Source organism: Caenorhabditis remanei, chromosome I (genome assembly GCF_010183535.1).
Source record: "Caenorhabditis remanei strain PX506 chromosome I, whole genome shotgun sequence".
Lineage (NCBI taxonomy): Eukaryota > Metazoa > Nematoda > Chromadorea > Rhabditida > Rhabditidae > Caenorhabditis > Caenorhabditis remanei.
In genome coordinates this window covers 7,752,626-7,766,247 of record NC_071328.1, presented here as the reverse complement: position 1 = coordinate 7,766,247, position 13,622 = coordinate 7,752,626, and the positions used below count along the sequence as shown (strand labels likewise).

The following is a 13,622-nucleotide window of genomic DNA, read 5'->3' as shown; positions in this document are numbered from 1 at the left end:
ACGACGTCGCCATGTAATCGGAAACGAATCACACGCGGCAGCAAAACGGTTTACGCGATGCGATTTATTCATAATAGTATGCGTTGTGTGTGTCGATGGTGGTGATGACGACGTCTTCTAAAACTGGATGCCGTCACCACCACAGAATGAAAAGCGATTTGTCAAAATTTTCGAGAAGAAGAGAGATGAAATGAAATCTAATAGGGGGGAAAGCGCAAGAATTAAAGCGATTGGAGAGGCAAATGCCATAGCTATCTATAGTATGTGGAAACACCCGAATAAATATCTTTATATCTCTTCGGCTAATTCAAAACGTGTAAAGTGGTATTTAATTACCGATTAAGAAATTAAGTTTTCTGTAGTCTGCAATGAAAACAACAGACTACAGAAAAACGAAACGTGTAAAAGTAAAATCTCAGCAAAGTCAGAAGTTTTGAAGATTTTCAAGAAGTTAAACTTAAAAATTGAGCATTTCGCGCCTTCAAAATTCAAAAAAATTCCTTTCGTACGTAAACACAATTACGCAACAGCGCAGAATTTTCTCTGCGTCTCTTCGATTTGTGTTATCACTCTCATACAGTTTCTAAGAAGTAGTGTTGAAAATCGCACCTTTTCGGAGAATGAACAAATTTCTCGTCAACACAGAAAAGCCGTTTCATTCCAAATAAAAGTTAGTTACAGCTTACTACATAGCCGTTCGAGGTACCAGAAGTTATTTATTTCCTTATTAATGGTGAGGTGTGTTTTGCCTGTAAATTATAATATGGCAAAACATTGAACGAGAAACTGTGAAACTGGGCTTGAAAGCTCAGTATGGCATATCACGAAAAACGTTGTTCTTAACCGTTCAATTGCAGCCTAAAAGGAACGTATCACACAAAAAAAAAAGCGGAAAACGGCGCGGGGGGGGGGGGGGCATACACTAATTAGACAACCGAATCACATCCACTTGGGCGGCCGATCGATTTGTTTCTCTTTTCACAAAAAAGTCATGGAAACAGAAAATGAGAAGTAATTTCTCTTTCTCTCCTTCAGGTCTAACTTGCCCCGGAATCGTGTGAAGAGGGGGAGGAAGCGCATGAAACAATGCGTATAGGAGACCCCGGGGGTAGGTTGATTCTCGTCAAGAGTGTAAGCTGTGAGGGATAATAACTTGTTCAAATAATGAGTGAAAACGGACAAAAAGTGTGCTTTCGAACGGCCGGCTGGGTGGTGATGACCTGAGGAGACTTTTAGTGATTAGCCTAGAGCCAGAAGACCGGAAACGATGGATTTGAAAAGTTTAAACATCGTTGAGCAGGAACTACGCTCCGCCTTGCAACTTCCATTCGTTAATATAAGTTTGACCCAGTCATTTCAACCTACACACTCTTCTTATTGAAGAAGTTGAGAAAATAACAAAAAGTGAATTCAGAAGAGTATTCAAAGAAGTATTATGAATTAAAATTTTTGTGCAAGGAGAGCTCGTCCCGCTCGCCTGCGGCAGCCACGCCAATTTCTTGTTGCAGCAATGTGATCATTTAAGCTCATATATATGCATATGAGAGTGAGCGTGGCCTCCGTGAGATGGCGGGCGAGCTTTCCTTGCACAAAAACATGTGAGTTCATAATAGGTGATTAGAATATGGTTGGAGCTTCAAAAACTTTTTTGCCTAATATAGGTTAAGAAATCTATACATGAAACCATTATAGATGAGAAACATCCCAAAAAAGGGAAAATTCCATTCTATTGAATCAGTGCAGTGCCTGAACAAACATACCAAATGTAGGCGGTTTTTAATGATAAACAACTCTTTTTTCTAAAGTTCCCGTCATTTATGACAATGTGAAAAAAGCGAACGATAACTTTTTATTTCATTTTTTCCCGCTAAATAAAATGCAACGGATGCCTTCGGTGGAATCTCGGTCACTCAACAGATTTTATCTCTTTTTAGTCGGCGATAGAAATTTAAGATAATTCTTCACACATTGGTGACCCCCCCCCCCGCCCCCCAACTTGAATTCTCTCAAACATTAAAAGTTTTATCTTGAATTGTATGGAACGGATCAAGTAAACATGTAATGAATGGGTAGCATGGTCGCCCGGTATAGTTGTGAAAGGGGTGGTTTAGGTTTATGATATGAGGGATGATCTCAGAACACGGAAACTATCCAACTTTGTGGAAAAGAAGTGAAAACTAGTGAGTAAATGATATAGTAAGTACTTTATCACTCGGAATGTAGCAATCACAGCTACAGTAATCTCGCTCAAGTTTTTTCGAATTTAAAAAGTTGACAACAGAAACGCTTACAGAATATGTTGCAGATCGGCCTAATTCAACCGATCTTCGAAATTGAATGAATACAATACACTCCTTTGAATTCCAAAATAAACACGTGTTACTGTGTATTCCAATAATGAAATCACAAGTAAATCGAATAGAACACAAAGAAATAAGCAGTGCTATGTGGCCACTTGACATATCGGAAAGCGTGGAAAAGTGTTGAAAATCCATTTTCTTCGAGAGAGAGAGAGGGAGGGAAACTGGACAGAAAGGGTGTCTATCCACCGATAAAATCAGTGCATTTTCCTTTTTTCTGTCCATTCTCAATTTACACCCCGAGAAAAAAAAACTTCAACAACTAAAACTAGCACAACTCCGGTTATGGTAATCGAGAGCCGATCGAGAAAAAAGTAAGTGAAGAGAGAGAGAGAAACAGTGGGCGTGGTTTGTCGGTTTTTGTTGATATAATAATAAATACAACCGTTTAGTTATTCATGAATAGGGAGAGAGTGAGTAGGCATGTATGTGGAAAGGGGGCTCATATTGCATTTGCATCAAATTGTTAGGAAGGGACAACAGAAGAGAACATACAAAAGGTATTTGATTGATGTGTACGTCTACTGAAAATACTTTCTTTTGTGAGTTTTTTATTGATAAATCATAGTGATTTTGAGGAAGTGTTGGAGGGAAATGAACGGTAGAGAGGGAAGAATGAGCTGCGTTCTTCTTGGTGATTTAGAAAAGAAGAAGTGCATGACTTCGTTATTTCAAGATTTTTACACAGGCTAGGTTCAGAAAGTGCTCTTTTCGAAATTCATCTAGAGCTGTCTCGCCGAAAGATAATCAACAAGTTTATTTATGAACTCACAGTAATCGGCAAACTCTTCTCAAATAGACGGGAAGATGTCTGACTGACAATCTGTGAGTTCTCGGTTCGAGTTCACTCACTGGTAAGTGTTTTTCGAGCAACATAGAAAAACACGAAGAAAAACATGGTTAAGTCGAAAAAAAAGGTGACGGTTAAGGAAGAAAGAGCCGAGTGAAATTAGAACAGTTGGATGTTCAAATAAAGAGAGAAGAGCGTCACCGACCGACGTTGCTCTCTGTTTGTTTTGCTCGATTTCTTCGATTTCGGTCGACGTTCCACCTGCTCTCTCTCTGCCGTCTCAACCTATTTCTCTCTATACGAGTTTTTTCGACGATTCGATCAAATTTTGACAAATGGCTAGTGGACTGCGCGCTTATAGAGTGGAAACGTGCTTTGTTGACACATGTTTGGCAAGGTGCCAACCTAGAACTGGACAAGAAGATGGAGAGCTCAATGAACAGATTAGAGGAGAGAGTGTTGATTAATCATGTGATATGGATACTGTAGATTTAGAAAAATATCTGAAAACAAGAAAGCTACAGTAACCAATACTCAGACCCCCCATCAGACCTTTGAGTGTTCAAAGATGTTCAAATCCTTCTTTGTAGTTATGAATTTTGATTTAGTATTGCTACCTTTCCACATAGTGGACTACAGTATGAAATTTCAGGTTTTTCCGTTTATTGTGTTTCTTGTAACTTTCAGTATTCTCTGATACAATTTCCTGTTTTGGGCTTTCTAGTTCAGTAAGTTCAGTAGTGTTTCTGAGATATTGGGATTTTTAGTTTGTTGGTTTCTTGAAACAAAACTATTTTGACTTGAGACCCAATCTGCTAAAAAAGGTTTTCAGAGAATCTCTTTCGATATAGTGTTCGAGTAAGCTATTTGGTTTTAGGTAAAAATCTCCTAGTGTAGCAGATTTTGATAGTTGAGGGATAACTGAACATGCAGTGATTTAACATTCTAGTTTTCATATCCTTGAACATGTGTCTAATTCTCAAATTTGGGACCTAGACCTATCTGAATCCTATCATGAAGATTCTGATAAGCTATCTTATCATTTCATCTCCCTTTACAACCGTCTTCATACCAACATCTCGGTCTTTCCAACCCCCTTCCCTCCGTCCTTAAGCCCTTCTTCCGTCCATCTAATCCTCCATCTCTTCGGACCCTCTTCTGCATAAACATAGCGTCGTAGAATACGATGCTTGCGTACTTCTCTCATTGTCTGCGTATGCACAAGAAGTAAACGAACCGACGACATGTGGTTATTTAAACTTACAAGTCAAGGTTAACAGAGGAAAACGGAAAACTTTTAGGACGAACTTTTTCAAACTTTTATTGATTTATTCGTTTTCACAACTTTTTCAGTAGCTATGAACTCCTTATGATATGCACAATTTTATATTTTAACATTGAATTTGGATTATTGAATTTATATATTTTGAGTTGGAGCCGGAGTTACAAGATGATATGTATATCGTTTGAAAGCTAAGGCCGTACTGAAAAAGACACACTGGAACGTTCTACTATTTAATCTAGGATGATTTGATGTCAATCAAATAATGTGCATTGACAAGTTACAATTCTATAAACTATATTTTTTTGCAACAATTGTATAGCTTTTCAGATTTCCAAATTATACAAATAAAGGAAAATTTAAGCCTTGAAAATTTATTTTCCACACTCTTTGAATCCGCCCTTTTTTTCTGACTTTTCTTGATTTCATTGCGTTCACTTGAAACTGAATATAATCATTTTTTAGAAATTTCTGAGCAAATAAAATATTGTTTTCTAGATCGAATTTCAGATGTTTTCTGAACTTTAAACCGATTTGAATTTAACAATTTATGAATTTCAGTCTAAATATGTCGACCTCCGAAGATCCGTGGTACAAAACTTCAATTTCAAGCACATCATCATGTATAGAAGAAGAGCACGAGCCTGTTGATCAGGATGAAGAAGAGGTGAGTCTTTTTTTAAAATCTAAATCTCGGTAAACTTCAAAAAGAAAAACATTAAATATGGGAGGTTGTGCTGTTGGTTTTTAATAATTCTGAAAATAACTACGGCAGTTTGACTACTGTAACCAAGTTGTGTTTCTTTTGAAATTAAGAGAAACGAGTTTCTATGACTACGAAACTTCCTATTTTGGCATAAATGATCAAATGATCCAACTGAAAGTTTTTGTATCTATTTCTCTTGAACCTGTTTTGAAAATCTTCGAAAAACCAAACTTCTGAAAATGGGTGAAACTGTCATACACTTACAGTAACTTTTTCACTGTAATTTAGTTCTTTCTCGAAGCCCAATTATTTATTTTGTTGTATAAAACCATCACAGATCTCTAAAATACTGAAAAGTTGATGTCTGAACATCTGGAAATACATAATTCCAAACAGAAAGAAACCTCCCGAAAGAAGAAAAATGACCGAGGAGAGCCGAAAAAAACTAATTTTACACCGAGTTCCGCAAAAACATCGAAACTAATGACCCCAATCTGTCGTGCAGGTCAAAAAATGAAGAAAGAAAATGGCAAAAAAAGAGACACCACTCGTCTTCTTCTTCTTTTTTCTACTTCATCCTCTCCCACTTTTTCTCTCGTTTTTCAACAGAGTGTAAATGAGAAATGTGTGCTTTTTCTTCTCTTCCCGAGGGAATCTTCAACTGAAAGAGAGAGAGAAAAGGGACCCGTTTAAACGCATTGATATCATGCGTGCTGTTGTATTGTGCGCACTTCTTTTTGTCTTTTCGCAACTTTTTGCTTTTTGATGTCATTTGGAAATTAGTTTTAATCAACGAAATCTTTCAAAAGTGAAAAGAAACGGAATTTAGAAATCAAGATGTTGATCCCTAGACCCCAGGAAGACAGCCCCAGAGCCACGCCCCCCAGAACGTATTCCTGATAATCAAAAGTTCTAAAAACCAGTTAACAAATATTTTATTTTCAGATGTACAATCCAAGTGGATGCACGTGGCAGTTGCTCTCCGTCTCATTACACAGAGTATGTCCTTTTTCTCTTATTTTTTGGTTCTAAAACGTTTCCGATAAAGAAAGACTTTCAACCCCACAAATGTTTTTTTTTGGATGAAATGAGATTTGAAGGAAACCTGTTTCTCTTTTTTCTAGAAAATGGAATGATTTATACACATTTGACAAGTATTGTCAGCGCATGTGTCTACCTACCCGTAACAGTACTTTTATAGGTTTTCTGTCTTCTTCTTCCTTTTGATATCTTCTCATAATGAATAGGCTTAATTTGATTTATTTAAAAAAGAGAATATAATAGATTTCCATTACCGATTATTTATTTTTGGGATTTCTAGATATCTTTGAAAGTGAAAAAGTCAGCTTCCAGGTCTGGGTCTAATCTAGAAACCAAACAATTTGGTTTTTAAACTACCACATACTTTCTAACGCTCACTTCTAAAGGAGTTTTAAACTATTTTTATTCGCTTTCAAAAACTTTAATTGTAAGATTTATTCTAAATTATGCGGTTTGGTAATATTTATGCGACAAAATAGGCTTACAATAACCCTTTTCCCAATTAATAATACTCAGTCTCCTGATCTGAAATTTGAAAGTTCTTGTCTCCCTAATCTATTGTGAATACAGTAAAACAAGTGATACTTTAAAACATACTGTATTTTGTATTCTGAAAACTGAAATTGGTTCAAAATATTTATTGGGTTTATTTTCCTAATTTAACATGTTCCAATGCAAATTGTTGCCAATCGTTATAATTTAAAGTTTCGCCACCAATCAAAACCTCAAAAATTGGTTCTGTAACTTTTCTTGGTTTGAAATAGGTCTCAGTACTGCCTATTTCAACACCTCTGATACCTATTACTAGATCCTTCCTACTCAGAATCCCTAGTTTTCAACAAGTCCGACAGCTCCTCCTTCTCTCGATTCTTCTAGTTTTCACTGCTCATTCTCTTTCTCTCTCTCCGTATGTCTCATTATTAAGACACAATCTCTTTCTCTTCTTCTACTTTTCATCTTCAGTTGATTTGATAGTAAGAATGATTCTTTGTGGATAGAAACAGAGAGAGCCAATGGCCATTTCTCTCTCTCTATCTTCTTCTCTCCGAGAACAGCTGCCACCTTCTCGTTCGTCTTCGGGATAGAGATGGAGGTCCCGGGAGTAGCCGCTTACTACACAGAGCAGGAGAAGAAGAAAGAGCATAGCATCACTCACTCATCACAACCACCTCTTTTCTCGTTCACACAAACTTTCCCTCTTCTTCTTCTTCCTCTGCTTTCTCTTCTTTCCATCCAACATTGATTCATCCGAATGATTTACTATTGAAACTAGGAGTCCTTCATGATTGTGATTCGAGTTCCCTCACACTCAAAATCCCTTACTTTTTCTGAATATTGAGATGTATCTAGAAGATTTACAGATATGAAAAAATTCTGAAAGTTCTAATTTTCCTATGTTATCATAGAAAACCAACTAATTAATTTTCATCCAAAACTGTGTGTACTCTAGTCAATGTACAGCATTGGAATTCCTTGAAGGCTTCAAATTTCAGAAAATCTTAACTCTTTTCAAAACTTGAAAACAAAACTGTATTAGGTGAATTGTGGTTTCTTACTCCAGCAGGGCAAAACTTGATTTCGAAAATTCATAGAGAAAAACGTTAGATTCTCCTTTTCATAGTTTGTAGAAATGGACACATCCTCGATCGCTTTTGGCGAAAAAAGCTTTTACTCTGGAAACCCAACTCCGATGTTCGTAAAGGTTTTGTCCGAATAAGCGATACCAGACAGAGCGGTAATTCCGAAACAGGACAATGTCAAAAAGACATGTTAACCAATGATATAGTTCTAGAAAGACAGCCAAAAAAACAAAAAAACTCTTTCCCACTTATGTATAATCTCCAAACGCCACACACATAGAGAGTTCCATTCCGGAAATTTGAAAATCTCTTCTCTCCCATCATATCCGGATTTCCTCTTGCTCTCTCCCTCTCCCACTCGTTGACTATTTTATCCAACTTGGATTGATGCCAAACAAATTTTTCTTATGTGATGTTGATATAATAAAATTATATCAATACGGGCGGTGCGGTGGCCGTAGACCGCCGATGGATGGACAACAATGCATATATCATAAACGCTTCGTTTTTCCGTTTTTCTCCTCCTCTCAAGTTTTTCCTCCATCCGTTTTTTATGAAAAATATGTCATCAGTTTCTATAAATGTATAAGAAACTAGTCAGCATCTATGGCTGAAATAGTTTCCAGTTCTTCACTAAACTCCGCCCAATTTAGAAAGTAACACAGAGAGTAGAACTCTATTCTACAATACAACTTCTTGTCATTTTTTCTTGATTTTCAAAGTTCTTCTCGCATAAAATGTGATCCTCTACCACCACAAAAAAGTGTAAAATATGTGTGTATCGTTCGTAACCCCTTGTTAGCCATAGTAGTATTTCCTCCCTAAAAAGAAGGAAACGATGTTCTTTTCGAAAGAGAGAAAGAGAGCCTTCTCCCATTGCAACACCACCCACAAACACAATGGATGGCTTATGAAACTATGAGAAAAACGATGAATTGGCTGCTGGGGAATTGGGGAAAACGAGACCAAAAAGGGAGGGGGACCAAAAGGGAAAAGAGCACCAAGTTTTGCATATCACCCCTCGTTTTCTTATTTTTAGGAATAGAAATGTGTAGCTTGGCCGAGAAAAAGAGAAAGGGATGGAGTGTCCCTTTCTTTGTCTCTCTCTGTGTGTTCACTATCCGAGTCAAACCGGATAAAATAAGGGAATGGAGCTAAAGTGTTTTTGTTCTGTATCACCTCTTTTTTCCATACTCATTTCTCACTTTTCACTCTTTACCCGTTTTCTTTTTGTTTTAAGTTTTGGTATAGGTAGTGTAATAGAAGTTATTCTTGAGTCAGTAGACTAGGGTATTTTTTTGTTTTCTGATTAAAAAAAACGAACTTTGGAAATCTGTAAAAGATAAATTGTGGAACTGAGAAAACTGTTTAGGGAAGCCACGTACAGGAAAGTACAAAAATTAATGATTATGTCACTTTAACTAAAAATCAACAACTGATAGAATATCGAACCCAATGAATTCTAATTTTCCTTCTTCCCCTTACTTTCAATCATTTCTCTCCCCACTCTCCTCAATAACTCAATCCATTTCAGGCTGCCAATCTCGGGTTCGGCATAGCGATATCAGGTGGTCGCGACAATCCACATTTCACTTCTGGAGATCCTGTCGTCGTCATTTCTGACGTCGTGCCAAACGGACCAGCTTGGGGACTTCTCCAGTAAGTTTTTTATTATTTTTATTTTGGAGCAACACGGAACATGTACCATTTTTCAGAGTAAATGATAGAATACTATCGGCGAACAACGTGTCATTCGAGAACATTGATTATAGTAGTGCCGTCGATATAATCAAAAATAAAGATCACATTGATATGGTATGTTTTATTTCTGAAAATATGGAACGTCTAGAAATGTTTTTTTGTAGATAGTGAAGCGGCGAGTAGCAGTACCAATGTTAGAATACGAGCAAAGAACACTCAAGTTTACGTTATCAAAGTCTCGTAAAAAAGATGATTTTGGGATAGTTGTTGGATGCAAATTCTATATAAAAGAGATCAGAAATCCGAAGTTAGCTGAAAAAGATCCAGGATTGAAAGAAGGAGATTCTGTATTACGGATAAACGGACAGAGTTTGGATGGAGCTTCACTGGAAGAAGTGAATAAGTGGTTGGAAAGATCAAGAGATAAATTGTGTCTTGTTATTCAAAGAGATGTTCGAAGAGGTACTTCCAGATGGCCATCACAGAATACGGTATATGAGAGAGTTGGGAGTGTAGCAGCCACTCCAAGGCACTCGCCGAGTCCAATGTTGCCGCATATGCCCATTACTCAGAGGTAACTTTCAGAAATTATATCAAATCATCTCAAGTCTGTTTTAGAAACTCTCACGAATACGTGAATTCTCCACGTCATCGATCAGATGGGAGTGTGGAAAGACGTGTCTCCTCACCTGCGAATTCCCAGTTATCCAATTTCAATGGAATGAATACTTCTCAAATCACAACTCAAGAATATGATTGTTATACTCGTCAACCATCAAGATCGATTGATGCGAATGGCGTTGCAAATATCATGTTTAGAAAAGTATGTGGACATCCGGATGCACAGACAGACATACAGAGATTTCTCAACAACCCCTAATTTTGAATTTCGGCTGCAAAATAATTGAAGGTTTACTTGTTTTCAGGTTGGCGGAAGTGTGGGAGTACGAGTAATTGGTGGGAACGAAGTGGGTATTTTCGTATCTGCAGTGGCCGCCGACTCACCTGCATCCCTCCACGGAGTGAGCTGTGGAGATAGAATTCTAGAAGTGAATGGAAGAAATATGAGAGGAGTGACGAGAGAATCAGCAGTTCAATTACTTCTCGGTTTGGATGATAGAGTTTCTCTGAAATTGGAACATGCTAGACAAGATTTCGAGCATGTCCGGGCTAATCAGTTAGGAGATAATTTCTATATCAGATCTCACTTTTCAAGAGAGAAAAGAGATAAGACAAGTCTGTTGGAACTGAGTATCAATGAGGGTGACATTTTCCATGTCACTGATACATTATTCGGTGGAACAGTTGGATTATGGCAAGCAGCAAGGGTATATTCATCATCTGAAAACAAGGGAGAACCAGTGAAAGGAGTGATTCCAAATCAAACAACTGCTGAGACAATTGCCAAGGAATGGAGAGTTTACGTGGAACAGAAACAAGCTAAATCAAGTGGAAGCGGCACTTTGCTCAGAAGGAAATTCGAGTCACGACGCACGAAATCACTCCCGAAAAATATGATTTGTGACCCAACGGAACTGAATCTTCCACTTCCAGCTTACGAAAGAGTGGCCTTGAATACTCCTTCATTCCATAGACCTGTTGTTTTATTCGGTCCTCTTGCTGATATTGCCAGACATCAACTTCTGAATCAATTCTCCGCGAGGTTTGGATCTCCAGAATCCGATGGAGGAGTCATCAGACTCAGCTCAGTTGATCATGTGATTGCATCAATGAAGCATTGTGTTCTGGATATCTCGATTGAGTCAGTGGAACGTCTTCAATTGGCTCAATATGCTCCGATCGTTGTGTTTTTGGATGTTGATGGAAGATCCAAGATTCGAGAGATTCGAAAGAAGTGCAATGCTCCTCACCTCTCATCAAGGAAATTGGCAGAAAGTGCGAATCAAATCAAGAAACATCACTCTCATCTACTGTCAGCTACAATTGATGCAACTCACGAGACTGGATGGTTTGATGCGTTGAGAGAACTCATTGTTCACTTACAACAACGACGTCTTTGGATGCCTGAATTCCCACCGAATCTCCCATTGGAAGATGTTCTTCTGTTCCCTCTTCCAAAGTATGAAGGTGATGTGGATTCATTGAAAAGTGAATATGTTGAGTATAACAACGAAGGAAGTCTTCCAAGGAAACCGGATAAAAACAGTAAATACAATTGGGACAGCAATGGACCTCCGGGTCCTGGAGACTTGCCAAGTGAAATGAGAGAGTATTCAACTATGCCGAGACCTCATCATCCACTGAGTACTCCACAAGATTTCGGAGCTGTTAGGAATCGTCAGTCATCGAATTCTCAGTCCACACTTTCCACATTTGTCACGACGGCGTCTTCATCGAACCCTCAGAATCCTCAAAATCTGCAGAATCCGCAGAATCCTCAACGACCTCTTCTGACTCCAACACGAGATGAATCCACGTCAAGAACAACTACACCACATGGATATTATCATGTTAAGCAGGTTCGTAACACTTTTCTTATTTTTATTTTCGAATAGTTGTTTCTGTATAGTGATTGTGATTGTGAACGTGATTTTTCAGCTACTTGACGATGATTCTCTCTATCAAGATGCTCGTCTTGCCAATGAAATAGCAAACGCGAGGTTACGAGAAGAAGCAAAACTTAGAGAAGAACGAGTTCAGAGGCAAAGAATCGAGGTGTCGTGCTGTCTTTTTTCTTTCGATTCAAATTTCCAGAATTTCATAATACCGAAATTAGACTTTCTAATTTTCAGCTATCTCCATCAAATCTTCAACATCGTCTCGACAACACCACGCCCAATAATTTCGACTTTTCAAGTTGTGAGTTTTATTGAGTGAAAGAAAAGAAAACAAACTCAAAATCTTATTTTCAGTACCAGTGAACGGTGGTCCATCTTCAATGACAACGAATCCGTCATCTCTCAATAATACTCGATACCATCCTCTCACACCTTCAAGTATGACGTCATCATCATCTGGAGCATCCCGTACGAATCAACAACAACAACCGAACACACAGACCCCGCCCCCTCCAAGACCTCCTCCAGTTCATCCAAACCCATATTCTCAAAGTTATATTAGGAATAAATGGAACAACGACGGAGCAATTGATGCAAGAGGAGGAGCTGATGAAAGTCCCCAACCACCGGCAATTCCAGCGAGAACAAATGGAAGTGCATCTCCTGCAAATGCTAGTATTTCATTGACTGTCTCGAATGTTCCTACTGGATCTTCTATGTTAGTTATTCCTTCAGGAAATCATTGAATACCAGAACAATGTTCATTTTCAGAGCCTCAAAATCTCCGACTCCTCGTTTAGATGAAAACGAAAACGGGCAGAAATCAGAGGAAGAAGAACCGACAGTAGTTGAAGAGAGTACGGCATTGATTGGATCAAAAGGAGGAGTTATACGATGTGAGAAGTCAAACGTTGAGTTGAGGATACCTCCAGGAGCAATTAATGACGGCGAGGAACATGAAATATACGTGAAAGTTTGTCGAGAAGGTGATTCATCACCAATCGATAGATCAAAAGGAGAAACATTGTTGTCTCCGTTAGTCATGTGTGGACCACAAGGTTTGTTCCCCTCTTCGTTCCATTCCTTATCTGAATCATCAATTTTCAGGTCTAAAATTCGAGAAACAATGTGAACTTCGAATGCCACATACTGGACCAATAAGTGCAGATTCAGATGGACAATGGTCATTTTCACTGAAAACTGGAGAGGGAGGAGAATGGAAACATATGGAAATTGAGCAGCAGGCAACCAATGCAAATCATGATCAATTTCTTACTGTACCTATTACTCATTTCTAGATTTTTCTTCTTGTTATTTTTATTGCAAATCTCTTTGGAGAAAACTATTATTGAAATTCAAAACTTTAAAAACAGCATTATAATTTTCAAAATACTGGTTTTGTTCTCATTCATTGCATCTGCTTGTCCACCGTTTTATAGTCACAAACATAATTTTTAATTAACTTCTCTGCATTTTATGATTGTTTTTTTTTCAGAAATTTATGATGAATTTTGAGTTTTAAATAATTGTGTGTATATTTATTCGATTCAAGACAAAAAAAAAACAGCAAGAAACAATGAAAATCAACAAAAAACGATGAATGGAAGCACCTAGCAACTGACTATTATAACTATCTAGAAAAC

The 13,622-nt window shown here is 37.8% G+C and overlaps 1 protein-coding gene across 1 annotated transcript; it reads left to right on the top strand.

Moving 5' to 3' along the window:
- Nucleotides 1-5,000: 5,000 nt before the first annotated feature.
- GCK72_001502 (uncharacterized protein) lies at nt 5,001-13,277 on the top strand (the record flags this gene model as incomplete). The annotated part of the gene is made up of 12 exons (XM_053723004.1): nt 5,001-5,099; nt 6,084-6,137; nt 9,294-9,418; nt 9,475-9,574; nt 9,625-10,034; nt 10,079-10,283; nt 10,387-11,940; nt 12,020-12,136; nt 12,214-12,280; nt 12,334-12,697; nt 12,751-13,037; nt 13,087-13,277. 12 exons carry the CDS (start codon nt 5,001-5,003, stop codon nt 13,275-13,277), a joined length of 3,573 nt encoding a protein of 1,190 aa, XP_053591649.1.
- Nucleotides 13,278-13,622: the final 345 nt, after the last annotated feature.